The sequence below is a fragment of the Pan paniscus genome, chromosome 3 (assembly GCF_029289425.2).
Source record: "Pan paniscus chromosome 3, NHGRI_mPanPan1-v2.0_pri, whole genome shotgun sequence".
In the NCBI taxonomy this organism is placed as follows: domain Eukaryota; kingdom Metazoa; phylum Chordata; class Mammalia; order Primates; family Hominidae; genus Pan; species Pan paniscus.
Window position 1 is genome coordinate 60,143,470 of NC_073252.2, and position 16,601 is coordinate 60,160,070.

Here is a 16,601-nt window from a genome sequence, read left to right on the forward strand (position 1 = left end):
CTGACTATAAATTAAAGATATTGGACAAGTTTACAAATGCCTTTTATGATCTGGCTGCTAGTGCCATCCAGAAGTGAACAGTTCTACAATTCTTCACTAAAATGTGATTGAAATTGTCATAAAAAATTAATGAAAACAAAATGTTACATACATGACACTATTAACAGGATTATGTAAATACTAGTGATGGAATAATGACAGAAAATATGGATTTTAATTTAATGAAAACAAATGTTACATGCAAAGACTCTTAAGATGATTATGTAAATACTGTTGAATGGAATAATGACAGAAAATATGGATTTTGCTTTAAAGTGTAATTTATTGAAAAGAAAAAAGAAAATTTCTGTCACTGCACAAAACTATTTTAATTGATGGCACTTACAGAACTGGCAATTCAAAGACTTTTTAAACAAAATGTCCACTAGAAAACTTAGTAAAGACTTTAATACCCTCTGATTAGGTGCCCTCCATATGGCAAGACACAACTGAAATTTAGACAATAAACTCTCTAGGAAAATTTAGCTTAAGAAAAAAAATGATATGCTATTAAGTAGATAATTCAAAAAGAACAATTTCCTTCAATATGGGATTTTACTAATCTAAACCAACAGTCCAGTCTTCAGATAAGATGGTTTTTCTTGAGAGGAGAAATTCAGAGAATGAAATTTTCAATCATATCTGTAAATAGAAATATGTGGTGAGTTATATTAAATATTTTTGAAGAAAAGAAAAGCTCTTATGGCAGAACACGTTTTACTATTTTCTCTTCGTATTAGACAAGCTCACAATGTTATTTATGCTTTCCTGTTACTGACATACCTATCCATTGCTCTTGGTTTTTAAGCTACAAAGACATTTTTATTACTAAATTGTATTTTGTTTTGTGGTATTACTGAAGATATGGCAATGCAATTAGAATAAAAGGCTTTCACATAGGTTAAAATTTGGTCATTTTCCTTGGTTTAATGTATTAGAAGAGAAGTTTCCACCACTGGAAAAGGAAACACACACACACACACACACACACACACACACACACACACAAACATATAATTAGAAGCTCCAATGTAGTGGTGAAAATAATTAAACTTACAGACCTTTTTAAGTGGTGTTGACAGACTAACACTTTATTTCTCTATGTGACTTGTTAAGGATGTCTATTTGACCATAAAAAATAAGATCAATGGTTAGATACATAATTTCCAAACTTACCAAGGGCCCTAACTGTGGAGTTCCTTGAGAATTTATTTAATTCTTCTGAAATAATGAAAATTGTTAAAAGCATGTGATTAAAGGAAGTTATTAATAAAGATTTGCTAAATCAAGAAAAAATGGACTTCTACCTATTCAGTGTTTATTTTGCCCACAATATACTTAACAAAGATTACTATATTTGATCACCCTCAGGATTATAATAAATAAGGATTATTATAAAATTTCAAGTAAGCAAAAAGGTTAGGATTTGAATTTAGGACTACTGAACACCAAAATATGTGCTATATTACCTACCCAGTGTTTTTATACTTATCACAGGTATAACCAGAAGGAAGTCATTTAAAGATTAGTAAAAGCGCGAAAAGGATATTGTTGAGTTACATGTCAGAAGTCTTTATATTTTTAACTTGAAAAGAAGTTATTTTCCACACTCATTAGAATAAATATCACTTATAGAATAGATAATACTGTTCCACATGTTACTAAGAAATTGATAATATTAGCCACAGGTGCCACAAAATATTATCAATTTTCCATTTCAGAACATATTAGTCCTTTGCAGTAGGCAGTGATTTGCCATGTTTAATCTAAATCTGTTCTTATGGTATCTTCTCCAAGCTATTCTATTTCATTCCTTTGGTAGAACATCAAGATGTAGTAATTTAAGTGAACTTACCACCACTGTAGCATGACGTTATTTTTTTCATAATTTTCATGAGCAGTGGGATTGGAGATATCGGAAAACGGTGGGAAAGGAACATACTGCATGATTTGTGGATAGTACCAAACAGCATAGGGGTAGGCAGCAAGTTGGTTGAGCTGCTGGAAAGGCTAGAGGGAAAAACATTTGAAAAGCAACAGTGTATGAGCAATTGCTTTTTTCAGTCCCTGAAAAATATCAACACATTTCACTCATTTCCAAGATGCCTGTTAGCATGATAAAAAATGATTACTCTGTGAGGGAAACGAATAAATCAAAATCTTCTATGGTGAACGATGTTGAAGAAACTTTCAGAAGGTGCTCTTTTAAGACACCTGAGGGGCAATGAATAAATCACTTTTTTAAGGACATTATTTAAAACTGGACTCCAAGAACCCACATTACTCACAGGTCCACTTATCAGAGCCCAGAAGAGAGTAGTAGCATACATTTCATTATTATTTACGTTATAAACTCAAGGGTATTTTTGCCATTTAGATCTATAATTTTCCTTAAAGCCACTGGGGTCAAAGTACAGGCCCCGCACCCGGGGTCAACATAGCTGGACCAGAACAGAAAAAAATGCCAGGAACAGAGAAAAATAATAATTCTTTAATTCCTAGGCCAGTGTTCTTTTCAAACACTAGAGTTTTGGGGCCAAAACTATTTTCCTTTCTATAATTTTGGAATAGTTCCTTCTGTTGATTCATAATGAGATTACACTTAATTTTTTCTGTGTACTAATAATTGCATTGTACATAGAAACAGTTGCATATAATTCTCTACATATTCAGGTGGAAGTTCTTTGCTGGAATTAGGAAAAACTTTAAAAGCATTTAAAATTTTGCTGTGGACACCTGCCTATGTAAAGATTAAAACAAATATAAGATCTGGAATTTTTTAAGATAAAATAAGGTAACTACCTCAAGATAGAACTGGCCCTGTTCTTAATAGAGAGACCGAGAGAGAGAGAGAGAGAGAGAAAGAGAGCGAGAGAGACAGACAGACAGACACACACACAGAAATAAGTTTCTATGATTTGAATGTGTTTCCCAAAGATCATATGTTGGAAACTTAACATGCAATGCAACAGTGATGAGAAGTGGGACTTTGAAGAACTGATTAGTTCACAAGGGCTCTGCTCTCACAAATTAATTAATGCTATTATCATAGGAGTGGGCTTACTGTTGCAAGGGTGAGTTCGTTTTGACTGAGTTTGACCCTCTCTTGTGTATTCTTTTTTCTCTTCCACCATGGGATGATGCAACAAGAAGGCCCTAGCTTGACAGATGTTGGCCTCTCAATCTTGGACTTACAGTCTCCACAACTGTTAACCAAATAAATTTCTGTTCATTATAAATTACTCAGTCTGTGGTATTCCGCTATAGCAGCACAAAACAAAGTAAGGCACTAGTTTAGTAATTTACATCCAACTGAACATGAGGATAGGTCAAATTATTGCTACTCCAAACCCTCATTAATATGAAAAATGCATATATAGTTGTCACACTCTTTTTTAAAATAATTACATTGAAGTAATAGGTCATGCCTGTAATCCCAGCACTTTGGGAGGCCAAGGCGAGCGGATCACTTGAGGTCAGGAGTTTGAGACCAACCTGGCCAACATGGTGAAAACCTGTCTCTATTAAAAATACAAAAATTAGCTGGGCATCGTGATGCTTGCCGGTAATCCCACCTACTTTGGGATGCTAAGGTATGAGCATCACTAGAACTCCGGAGGCGGAGGTTGCAGGGACCTGAGATTGTGCCACTGCACTCCAGCTCAGCAACAGTGTGAGAATCTGTCTCATAATAATAATAATAATAATAATAATAATAATAATAATAATATTCACATGGAAAATTAAGACCAAGTAATTCTTTGGGGCCCAAATGAAGAGAATACTTGCCTTTATTTTCTTTTTACTTTAGCCAGTGACAGTGATTACAGAATTTCAGAAAAAAAAAATTGAGGGTAAAATTTGATGTACTGTGAGGGACTAAAAGTTTCTTTCTCTAGTTGCATTCATACGGAGGATGTTCCATGGCTTTCTTTACATGGTTTATTTTTTTTTAATTAGCATGTTGTACATAAATTGAATCATTAATGGACAAGAGACACTGAATTAAACATACAATTATTATCTTTAAATGTGAAGACACAATATGTCACTGTAAACATCAAGACATGGGAGTTTTGGAGGAGGAAATAAATTGATAGACACATATTGTTTTTCTCCACAAATGAGAAACCAAAGGTCCAAGAGAATACACAATGTGCTCAAGGTCATATGCTTAGAAGTTGTCAGAACTGAGATTTAAGTTGGGAGTGAGAAATGTTTGAGAAGAAAAAAATCTCTTCAAGAGTAGAGGGCTATTTAAGAGCAAACATATTTAAGCTTAACAAAATATTATCGTTTTGTAATATATTAAGCAAAATATTACCACTTGGACATGGCTGTTTTCATTCATTCTGCGAATTTGCTCCTGCATAAAAGGAAACACATTCTAAATTACTTAGACATCTTCTGGTACAACACATTTATCTTACATTGCACCAGAAGTATACATAACATCATTCATGAAATTTAGAATAGACTGTATTCTATGCCACAATTAGCAAAAAATGTCAAAACACTTTTTATTTTCTAATGTCAGAAAAAAATTTTAGCTAAAGGCTAAGCTCACTATAGTTTGGAAAAATAAACAATTAGTAAGGTTCATACTCTGAGGAAAAATAATAACCTACCATTTCTCCAGGACTACATATTTTTCTATTTATGGCTATTTATTATTTAAATTTTATCTTTTGTGACTTTTAAGTAAAATGTTATCATATAGTGTTGGTAGAACACTCTCTCAGAATATATTTATGTTAAAAGAGAAGCATGCATTATAAAAACATAACACATGAAGGAAATACTAAAATATTTTAGATTTAATAAATAATCTCACCTGGGCATGGACAGCTTGCTAGGGAGGAGAAAACATTCTGTTTTAGTATTTTCATTTTATTTACTCATTAATAAGAAACATTTGCTGGGTATCTTCATTTGTTCAGGGACAATGTTAAATACTGGAGATACCACTGTAAAATACTACAAAATCTCTCAGGAGGACAAGTAGGTTCTAACAGTTGTGGAGGTTACAGACTAGCCATATCATATCTATGGTACTAAAATATATTATTCAGGTAATTTTCTAGATCAATAATGATGAATTCTATTGGGGTACTGATGTGTTTAAATTTATTTGGATACTATTTTAAACACAAGTTACCTGAAAATGGAAACAAGAGTAACAATTAGGGTCCATATTAAATTCATTACTGATTTTCATCTTCCTCTATTGATAACATTAAAAATGCTAGCATGCAATTTTGCTAAACTAAAACCAAGCATTTCCCAAAGCCTTCATTACGTCAAATTTGTTTGTAGTAACTGAAGGGTTTTTATTGTCCTCCCAAAAGAAAGACTTTTATGTTACTCAAAAGGGTCAAAACCAGTGTTAAGCAGATTATGTGAGTTTTGACAGAAGCAAATCTGATGTTTAGCATTCCTGTTTCCTTTCCCAGAATCTATCCTGTTTCCTTAAATGGAAAGTTTATTTGACATATCTGTGATTTCACAGGTAAGCATATTTGTGAAATTCTCAACCAGGACATAATGTATCATCAGGGAGGTTAAAAGTGGATTTGCAGTAGAATGTAGTCACTTTCTCCCTGGTTAGTAAGTATGGATAATATATAGAACTTTAGTCCAGGAATAAAGAGAATGAGCATTGCCAGCAAATATGCGGGCAATCATACAAATAACTTGCCAATTATTGGTCAAGGCTAGAATAAATAATTTCTTAAGAAAAATAAAAATATATTTAGAAATGGCCCCAATTTAAAATTTAATATGTTTTAATTCTATAGTAGAATATGATTTTGTATTATAATGAATAAAATATTACCAGCTGAAGTTGGTTGTATTCGTTCAGTCTACAAAACTGTTCCTATTTAAAAAGAAAAATATTCTCAATTGCTTGGATGTCATTCAGTCCAACCCCATCATTTTCATATGATGAAACAAGAATCTTACAATGCTTTTTCCCAAGGGTAGAGAATGAGGAACTATTACACCTGAGCACCATTTCTACCCCAAATAATTTGGACCTCTTCCATTATTCCCTTTTCAAAACATTTTAAAAAGCAACTTCTTGAATTTAAATTATAATTCTGTCTGATATAAATTAGTACAGCCAATTTTAGTTACAATATATCAGAATTATTAAGAAAGTTAAAACTGTTTTTTTGTTTTCTGACTGTGAAGATTTAACTTTGGCCAAATTAGATTAGAATATTAAATGGACAGGGAAAAATAATTTTTCAAATGCTATCCAACATTTATTGACAGTTTGCTCTGTGTCATGGATTACATTAATTGCCTTACATCATCTAATATTTATTATTATTGCCATTTTAGGATTTAGTTATAGATATACTGGGAAAGTGAACGGTTCAACATCACATACGTGTAAAAGGTAGAGCTATGAGTTGAACTCAAGTGTAACCAGATCTATAGACTGCCACTTTAATACTATGTTATGTAGATTCAAAAGGAGGCTATAAATTACAAATATTCAACTAAAACTGTGAATTAGATACCTGGGATAAAAATAGTCGCTAGCTTTATTTTTAGAGGGGGAATAAGAAAACATCTAGATCCCATCAGACTAGTTACAATAAAGTCTAGCAGATATTGAAAAGGATAAATAATTTATTAATACAACATTCTCACTCATTCCTTGGTATATTTATTTGCCTTTGATAAATCTTTAATGCCACTTTTCCAGATGGCATTGGTATAGCATGTCTTCCCTTGGTGTGTGTGTGTGTGTGTGTGTGTGTGTGTGTGAAAGTAAGTGCATTTTAATTTATCCTGGAAAATATTAATATATTTTAAATTTAGCAAATATGTCTTACCGCACACTTACTGAGAGAAATTTCCTTTAAAAAAATTAAAACATGCATAGTTTTAATTTCACAACATTAATTTACATTTAAAGTTAAAATATGAATCAACAAAACTATTACTAAATAATTGCAGTAAATTGATTTTAGTGATAAATTCCCAAAAAACTGAGACAAGATTAATAATTTGAACCACATATTATAATCACATTGCTTTTCCTTTTCTCACTGCTTTAACCACTACATTGCTCTGAATGCTGGGGGTGGATGTGAAGTAATGATTTTTATTCAATTAACAGAAACCCCACTTAACTGAGTTGGTTTTATTTTGGTAACTTGCATGAAGGTCTTCTTCCAAAGTCGAAGGAAAAACCGCACCACTTTTTTTGTAGGCTGACTTTTTTTCTCAAGATTAACACAGGGCAAAGGGTGGAGAGTAGCTAGAGGAGTCCAGTGTCTGATTAATCTAGAATTAGTTAAATTCTAAATGGTTTATGAAATGTTTACTTCATGGGTTTATAAGCATGGTAATTGTTAGAATTTTTAATGATAAGATTGAGTTTTAACAAAATCTGTGAAGGACAAAGTAATTGGTTAAAAAAATAATTTGGACATCACAGATGGCCAGATAAGATTGTTTGCCCAGAAATAATTTTGTCAATTTGTCTCTGACAAACAATTGCTTTCTTACTTCTTTTGGATAGCTACTCACATACTAAAACTAGAATAGTGCCACATATACACTGCCTTGTACAATGAGACCTTAAGGGATATGTAATCCTCACGGTACAAGTTTTCATAATTTTTTAAATTAGTTGGGACACAGAATTAATATCAAAATTATTTACCTCACTCGATGAACTGATGCTGGATTCCATCTTCTAAAAGAAAGAAATCTAGTGTTAATTATCCCCTGGGATTTTTAGAATTTGAAGGAAACTAGTTCCATGTCATCATGGTGAAATGCTTACCATGGTAACATTATAACTGAATAAGTGGTATGGAAAAATTCAGGCGTACTACATTGTATTTTCTTGGAGTGTGAATTTTACTTGAAAAATTATGGTGGTAGGTTTAGTAACTTATCTGGGAACATAAAAACTTAAAAACAATTGTTTTTAATTTAGGAAAACAAACACAAGTTTATCATTGAGTAGAATGCAAAATTTGCATAGATTTTTGTGACAAAAATGAAATCTCTAAGAAAGAACCATATTTAGCTGGGTACCCAGAATCCTGGGTTAAACATCTGTTCTCATCTGTCCTTGGGGCTTCTTTGATGTGAATAAAATGGAAACATTAAATACAATGCACAATCTTAAGATGAAATTAAAATTACATTAGATTTTAAAATATTTACTTTGAAATATTTACTTTTTCTTCAAAGTCGTTTATGTTTATATTTATATATACATATAATTTTACTTCCCAAATACATACATATTTTAACAGATTAATTTTAATATTCAACAGACTTTATCTCTGGGGATGGTTGATTAGCCATATGCAATAAGTCAGCACTTAAAAAAATATATTTGTAGAGTAGGTAGTATAGCTCACTGATCCTAGGTAATTGCTGCCATAGATTCTTTCTGCCCAAGGAGAGGGAGAGGGGCGTGGGTTGACAAACTATTAAGTTGGTGCAAAAGTAATTGAGGTTTTTGCCATTACGCTGTAAAAACTGCAATTACTTTTGCACCAACCTAATAGTATTGCCATTATTTTTAATGGTAAAAAGCACAATAACTTTTGCACCAACCTATACCTGTTGGGTAGTATGCTCACTACCTGTGTCTAAAATACTCATGTAAAAATCTTACATACATGCACTTGTATCTAAAATAAAAAAGTAATCTCATGCCCTGGGATGTCAGAGTCAGTGTTCTGTGGGACTCTCATTTTAAACATCCATGCACCTTTTGTTTTTATTTTATATTTTAATGAATAAGCAATTTTTTACTAATTATTATTTAAATGGCTTAAATTCCGTCTTCCAATTTCAACTTTATCTAGCACAACATTGTACATTCTTGAGTATAATATTCCTGTTTGAGAAGTTCAATAAGTTAAAATTAGAATAGGATTAATTTAAAATTAAAATGTTAACATTTTAAAATTCAGTTTCTTATTTTGCTTAATTTCAGAAGACAATCTTTTTAAAATGAAGCATGCTGCATATACTATGTTTGATACGTAAGTGTAGAGTTCACTAGAATGAATGGGTCTTACCTCAGGCTCTGCCATAACACAGTTCTTAAGAAAGAAAAGATAATCAATTTCATTTTTCATGACAAATAGTCAAATACAAAAGTAATGATTACCAAATAAAATGGATGTCAAAGAAAATAGAAAACTGAGACAATATAAAAGTAATAAGAAAAACTAAAAAAACTGCCTACTTTATCTCTGAGCTAAATGAATCTGCATTTTGAAGTTTAAATAAAACGTTTCGGATTCTTCTATATTGTAGCAAATCAGTGAAAACAAGTTTACATTTTCCTTTATCCAGCATGACTTTTTGCTCTCCCTCTTTTAAAACTTGGCTTCTGGACTCTGAGCAGGACACTGCACTGAAGCTCATGCAGTAAATACAACTGGACTAAAGGAGAGCACTGATTCAATGGTGTGTAAATACCTAAGCAAAAGAACTTGCTCCATCTAGTATGTTTTGCTCAGTTTTCACGACTACAGCAATACAGAGATCAGTGACATTATCCATAGAATTTAAATTTAAAATATTTGTGTTGGTTTGGTTATTCTGGCCAATGTATGATACACTATTTCTTTTCTTTCTTTGAATTAGAGTTATCTGCCATAGTTTTTATTTAAAATAATAATTTATTTGGGGAAATATGTATTGTTTCTTTTCCTCATATTGGTTTAATAATTTTAAAACAAAGGTTCTCACCTGAGTAGACTCATTCCTAGTATCCTGCCAAGACAGTCAATCAGTTAGGTATGACAGATTGTTAAGAAGATATATATTTTATCTCATAAAGTTTGAGCACCTGCTCTCTCAATACCAATTCTACTAGAAAACTAGTAGACAATCCAAATCAAAGATGTTATGGTTAAAGAAAATAATTGAGTATGACTATGTAAATATTATTGAGCCAGATATTGTATTACTTCATATAATACCCTTGATAAAGCATTCTTTTAATTTAGGTGATAAATGTGAATACATAATTGCATTTATTTCTTTGTTATTTCATTCATTCACACTAATGCCTTGTTTCATCACAGTTGCACAATTAAGTCAATGAAATCATTTTCTTCAGAATTCTCAGCAGACTCCATTAGTCACTACAAATGTATGAGTGAAAAGTTCAAGGAAAGGACAAAACCATAGAAAAATGCTTTTTTTTCCTAAAGGAAAACTTTTTTTCTACTACAAGAATATATACTTTTGCCATACTCTTTCAAGAAAAACTTTGGTACCTTGATTTCATCAGTCTGTTTTTCTCTCAGAATGTTTCTCTGCTAAAATCAATAAAGTGTACCTTGTAAAATATGTTTTCATGAAAACAAACTTTTAACATAATTTAAATTTCATTGATGTTTCTTACCCTGTTCATACCATTCATGTATTCCTTAGGGATAAAAAAGAAAACATAAACAATATTAGTGAAACAAGACATACATGAGTGGAAATCTATGAGAAACTGTACTTCACATCGTGCTGATACAAATTTAAAAATAAATCCATTTTTCCTGAATGAACTAATATTCCTTATTATATCATTTCTAACCTTAAGTGGTCTTTCTCACTACACAATTAAGTCAATCAAATCAGTAGTCTTCAGAATTCTCAGCAGAATTCATTAGTGCTGATACAAATTTAAAAATAAATTTATTTTTCACAAATGAACTAATATTCCTTATTGTATCATTTCTAACCTTTAAGTGGTGTTTCCCTACTCTTTCTTTGTGTAAGGCTAGTATGTAAATGTGCATTTAACAATATTTTTAAGTTTGTTCCACTCAAATTTGTTATCCTTGACTTTCACTTTGTTTTAGGCACTGTTCTGAGTCTCCTGATCTTAACACTTACTTCTCTTTGTTAATTGCACGGTAAATTCTGTGGAGTCATTCTTACCTGTCTTGATTCTAATGGTATAGGCTACAAAAAAAAAAGTTATGTTAAAATTCATTCATAGCTGAGTTATCTATCAAATCATTTAGATAATGTCCTTGAATTAAAACGTGATGTTCTTCTATTCAACAATTAAGTCAAAAAATTATAGAGAATGTGACACATATGTATTATTTATAGTTAAGAGCATTCTATTATAAGGAGTGAGGAAATTGTAAACCTCTACATACGTCATGGAAAGGAGAGCAGAGTGTTTTGGAGAGGCAAACGTTTAGGTACAAATTAAAATATAAAGTAGCTCTTTAACATATACATATCTTGTTTTTATATTCTTTCTGGGTGTTTGGATGACTGAATGAAGGGAAGGGTTGATTAACTTAGGTTAAACAACAACAAAAAAAACCCACTTTTTTTTAAGGCAATTTCTTGCTCTGTTGCCCTTGTGCTATCACGACTCATTGCAGCTTTAACCTCCCATGCTCAAGTGACCCTCACACCTCAGCTTCCCAAGTAGCTGGAACCACAAGTGCATGCGACCACATCCGACTATTTTTTTTTTTCAAAATTTTTTTTGTAGAGACGGGGTTTGGTTATGTTGCTTAGGCTCATCTCGAATTCCTGGGCTCAAGCAATCCTCCTGCCTCAGCCTCCCAAAGTGTTGGGATTACAGGTGTGAGCCACAGCACCCAGTGAAAAAAACATTTTTATAAACAAAAATTAAATAATTTTTCCCAGAAAAGTATGTTTCTTCTTTTAAGAATAAGTGGATAACACTTACCAGAAGAAGCCTGAGAAACTTTCCTTCTTTGATAATTTCTTATTGAAATTAAATTGTGAATTATAAAAATAATAAAAACACCAGAAAACCACATTATTCTCATTTGAACACAAATGCTCCATTTAATTCGGTAAACCAACAGATTTCTTAGGTAGAAGAACAAATAATTAGTTTTAGTTTTATGATCTAATTCTACAATCTAAAGAACACCTACACCTTAATTAGTTCCTTCTTCACCAGGCCAGTAAATTTAATAAGTCTATGCTTACCAAAATGGCTAAGAAGTCGAATAGGAATTTCATCAAAACAGAATTTAGAGAGCAATCCAGGTACTTGAGTTGTTGGATGCATTTGAAGGGAAATAAAAATTGTAAAGAAGAAGACATTCAACATGCATGACAGCTAACTGAAAGAGAGCAAAAGGAAGAGAGAATCCTGACTCCCCATAAACAGAGCTTACCTCACTGCTCTCTGATGGATTCTGTAAAAAATAATAATTTTTAAATGGTATTATTCCAATTGCAGGACAGAATGTAGGATTAGTTGTGCTCATAGAAAGTTGTGGTAGAGGTAACTAATTCAAGATTCAACATATCAAATGAGACCAAACTGTAAATCACATGCTTGAATATGTGTAACATTGAAAAAAGCAAGAATACATTAAAATAAACATGTTAACACATTCTGTTTAATTAACTATTTCTCTGGAATAAAACTAAGATTTTTATTAACATAAATGTTTATCTAAGTCAGTGTGCCATCCTCTAAGTTTTGTGAGAGCAAATACCATCTGACAGTGCTTGAACTAAAGAAATGATGCGTCAGCAAAAGTGAAGCAGGCTGTTTCATAGAGAAGGGAAGCGCACATTTGGAGTTTGTGCTTCACAATTAGAGTGAGTTCTTGGAATGCAGAATAGAATATTTACCTGAAGGCGTTCTGGGTATCTAAGAGGAAGTTTCTGTGAAAAACAATGCAATAATTGTAAAACAAAAAGTAACTAAAATGACAATAACAATATAATAATACACATATAATACGATGATTTTTGACACTGCCATTTTCAAAAGGTATGTGTTTTAATAGCAATATTTGTCAGAGACCAAGTTTCTCTGGGACTACAGGGAAAAAAAAAGAAATCATAATTATTTTTAGACAAATATCAAAGGAAAATAATCATTTCCTTTCTTTAGATTATGGCTGGTAGTTGAGAAAACTATGTAAAACATCTTTAAAAAAGTAAAAATTCTGGGTTAGTTTGAATCCAGAATAATAAACAATTTATTTAGTTTTCTGAACTATATATATTACACCATAGTTCTAAAGATGATTTTAAACTAGTATAAAAAATTTTGGGCAAAATATAATTTCCTAATTCAAACGCTTTCTGGGTTTTATTTTTATCATCACTTAAATTATACGAAAATTGATCTCAATCTGCATTTTGAGTGTGGAGACAAGACCACGTTAAACAGTGACATAAACAAATAAAGAACCCTATTGTTTGCTTTGGAATAAAAGTGTAACATCTATTTTCTGGGCTGCTTTTCCCCACTTCCTGGTAGAATGACAAGATAAGAACTGCTCAGACAGTTCATTCCTGAGGAAGTTTTATCATTGTTTTGGTAACTTGCAAGCAGAGATTTCTTTCTATTGATGCTTAGTTTATAGCATAAACAAAGACTATTGGTTCAGAAGTTGATAATTCCTGATTCTGCACTTTCCAAAGGAGAATTTAGAGAACAAGTCTGTCAGTGTAAATGACAGGCTATATCAGCATTTCAGAAATTTTTCTTCTGTATGAGATAATTTCAGTGTCCAAATATCCCTTATCATCCCTCTAAACTGATGTTTTTTCCAGTCAGGTGATTCCTGTTTATTCTTCTCATTCATTAACTACACATAACAGGAGAGAACAGAGAAAACTTTTTGGTTCACATACCTATCTAATTGATATAAACACTCTTTTTGAGAAGAAAGGTAATTTTAATTCACATTATCTAGTTTCATTGTCTACAGTGACCACAATAAATTGATCACTCAATTAGCTGAATCACCCTAGTTTTCTATCCCTTCTTGGGGGAAGAAAAGTTGACACAAGCCATCTCAAATGAGGGTTTGATTTTGATTCCAAAAGTAGGATACATTGGAACATGTGGCTTTGTGTTATATTTGGTAAAGAAATGTTGGACAACTATTACATTTTTAGAAATATGAGAATTTTGTAGTAGACTCAAGGAACAGGCCTAATCACATTGTTTGTTGGTATTTATTATGTTGTGCATTACCTTATTCTTTTTCTTACTTTTAAATTTTTAGCTCTTTTTTATTGTGGGGTGCTTATAATTCAAGTCAGACATTTTATTCAGAGTTAAGGCTCTCAGTGGACTATGCAATAATGATGAAAATGTGAAGCATTACGGCATTTCTATTGTCAAGACTTCAGAGGCCAATTAGAGATCATCCAGTGCTTTAAGATTATTTCTCTGGGTACCCTATGTTTGATGAAGTGTCAGGTCATTTCTAACAAGAGCCTAAGACTTTCTAAATTCTCTACTGAACTTACAGGCCTGGCAAGAGCAACAGCCACAAGACAGGTGAGAATGAGAAGCCTCATGGTTATCAGAGCCTATGTAAGAGAACAAAAAAGAAAGAGTTAGATATTATTATGTTAAATTTGTTTCCTGAAAAAAATTCTTGATTTTTCAACAAAGGAGCAAATTATGATAAAAGTAGGCTGATTTGAGGAGCTGTAATGTGAATTTTTATAAACTTAAGATTTTAAAAACTTTACTACTCAATATCAATGTTTACCATTCTAGTTATTTTTCTTAGTTCTTATATTATTTAGAAATACTAATTTCTTACAAACATTTTTCTTCACTAACACTTTAAAACATAACATTTTGTTCTTAATGTAATAATATGGCTTAGAGAAATAAAGAAGTGCTAATATTGAAATACAATTGAAAAAAGAAAACACTTTTCCTCCTAGATGACAAATCAGATTTTCTAAAGTGGGCAATAAAGTTAAATCCACTGAGAACTGGAATTTAATTTTATTGAAAAGTTTTGAAAATGAGTTTCTCTTTTAAATCTATTTGAGAGCATTCTTTTCTTTTAGAGTCTTCATGAAAAATCCTGTCTGCACGTTATGTAAAAGCTATTGATCTCTTTCAATTTTTAAATAAAGAATCTAGCCATAACTTCGTGTTTTGCGACATTGGAATATTCATGACATAAATATATAAAGATGATTGAATTGGATAGAATCAAAACATTGACATGTCTTATATTTGATTTCCAGAGTTTCATTAAATTGCAAGAACCCCGAAATATGGACATCCACATGTACTGGGAAAATGGTTTCCAGAGAAATCATTAGAAAAAAAATCAGGTCACACATACTATTTGTTCACACCTTAATCAACATACAAATGCTGACATTTATATATATTGCTTCAGTCTACAAATTTTAGAATCTAAATGTGTTAATAAAAAAGGCATATTTTTGAACCCAAATAAATTTACTATTTGTGTCTTTCTGAATATCTAAATTTAATAATCATTACAAAGTAGTCATCTATAGCTAATTATCTATAATAGATATTCACATTGTAGAGTTAATTTTGTTGCCCAAATGACATGAAACAAAAATGGCCTTGAACTATTCTGCTAGAAATGGTTTTTGCTATGGTAATTACAAAAATAAGAAATTATTTGCATAACAATTTCTCATAGAATTAGGTAAAAATAATTTAAATTAGCTTACCCCAAGCCTCTACTGAAATTATGTATCAACTTTAAAAATATATTTTACTTGCAAAATTATCAAAAAATGATTTGGTATTTTTATAAAACTGTATTGATTCATCACCTAAAGCTGTAAAATGGTATCAGAATTTGCAAAAGGATTTTTAAGGTGCCAGAAAATCATAAGAAGGTTTAATATTTGCAAACATATGGAAATGGTACAAATATACTTAGTAAACGGTGGAAGAAAGAGATTAGATAATGTAAAATGATAGCAATTTTGCTGTATGTAAACGCAGTACCTTAAGCCCAAGTCTGGAGAGAAGCAAGCTGTGTTGATGACCAAGATGATGGCCGATCTCTTTGCTTTACGCTATTTAAATGTGGTAATTAGAAAATGCTAATTTTGTGGTTTCAGTTCAACCAATAGGTTTATTTAAATTCTAAGAATTCTCCCAAATAGGAAACTAATTTTCTGTCCAATTCCTTTCCCAGGAAATTCTGAGAATTTTCAACAGGGAGTGATTCATGCTATGATAACAGATTACACAAGAAATAAAGTGGCATTATTGCAAATTAAAATACAAAAATTTCCAAATTTATGGCTATTATAAAAACATGATTTTATGTTGAAGGGATAATTTGACAGGAACATATTAATAAAATTCTCTGTATATCTTTTGAAAAATTCAATTCCTATAATGGAAATCCTGGGGACAAAATAGGGTCTTAGAAACGTTCCAATTTTTATCAGTGTACCAGGCCATTAAAAGAATTCATCATTTATTTACCTTTTAAAATGCAGCTTGTCCTCTATCATTTATTGTGACTATCTGCTTTATGGATTAACTTATACTGTATATGCTCTGATCTTTTTTTCAAAGAAGGATATCCAACTGTCCTATGTGTTTTGGTGATATTTAAGCTACAGCAGATAATTTTTTGTTTGCTTTCTTTTAGGCATATTGGTTGTGATAGTATTTATTTAACAAATTATAACATTGACTAATTAGAAGTAATATTTATTCATTAATTTTAATTTTAAAAGATTTTGGAAAAGTATGCCATACCTCTGATTTCCTGTTTTTTAAAAGTAAATAA

At 31.3% G+C, this 16,601-nt stretch overlaps 1 protein-coding gene across 2 annotated transcripts; it reads right to left on the reverse strand.

Moving 5' to 3' along the window:
- Positions 1 to 302: 302 nt before the first annotated feature.
- On the reverse strand, positions 303 to 15,854 carry CSN1S1 (casein alpha s1). Of its 2 annotated transcripts, none has more exons than XM_057302250.1 (16): positions 15,803 to 15,854; positions 14,314 to 14,376; positions 12,676 to 12,708; positions 12,210 to 12,230; positions 10,975 to 10,998; positions 10,445 to 10,468; positions 10,317 to 10,358; positions 9,784 to 9,807; positions 9,105 to 9,128; positions 7,724 to 7,756; positions 6,888 to 6,911; positions 5,876 to 5,917; positions 4,874 to 4,891; positions 4,364 to 4,405; positions 1,895 to 2,049; positions 303 to 681 (listed from the first exon to the last, which is right to left on the reverse strand). In XM_057302250.1, coding segments are annotated over exons 2-16 (558 nt in total). In that variant the 5' UTR covers positions 14,365 to 14,376; positions 15,803 to 15,854; the 3' UTR covers positions 303 to 680. The 2 variants fall into 2 exon arrangements, with proteins under 2 accessions (XP_057158233.1, XP_057158234.1); XM_057302251.1 differs by lacking the exon at positions 6,888 to 6,911 and adding an exon at positions 1,216 to 1,260 and having other exon boundaries at positions 313 to 681.
- Positions 15,855 to 16,601: the final 747 nt, after the last annotated feature.

Bases quoted from the DNA above. Each gene is read 5' to 3' on its own strand.
- CSN1S1 (XM_057302250.1), bottom strand. From the start codon at position 14,364: ATGAGGCTTCTCATTCTCACCTGTCTTGTGGCTGTTGCTCTTGCCAGG. The intron at 10,999-12,209 runs GTAAGCTCTGTT...TTTTTTTTGTAG, and splicing joins ATCCATCAGAGAGCAGTGAG to CCTATACCATTAGAATCAAG. The intron at 9,808-10,316 runs GTACCAAAGTTT...CTGTCTTGGCAG, and splicing joins AACAGACTGATGAAATCAAG to GATACTAGGAATGAGTCTAC.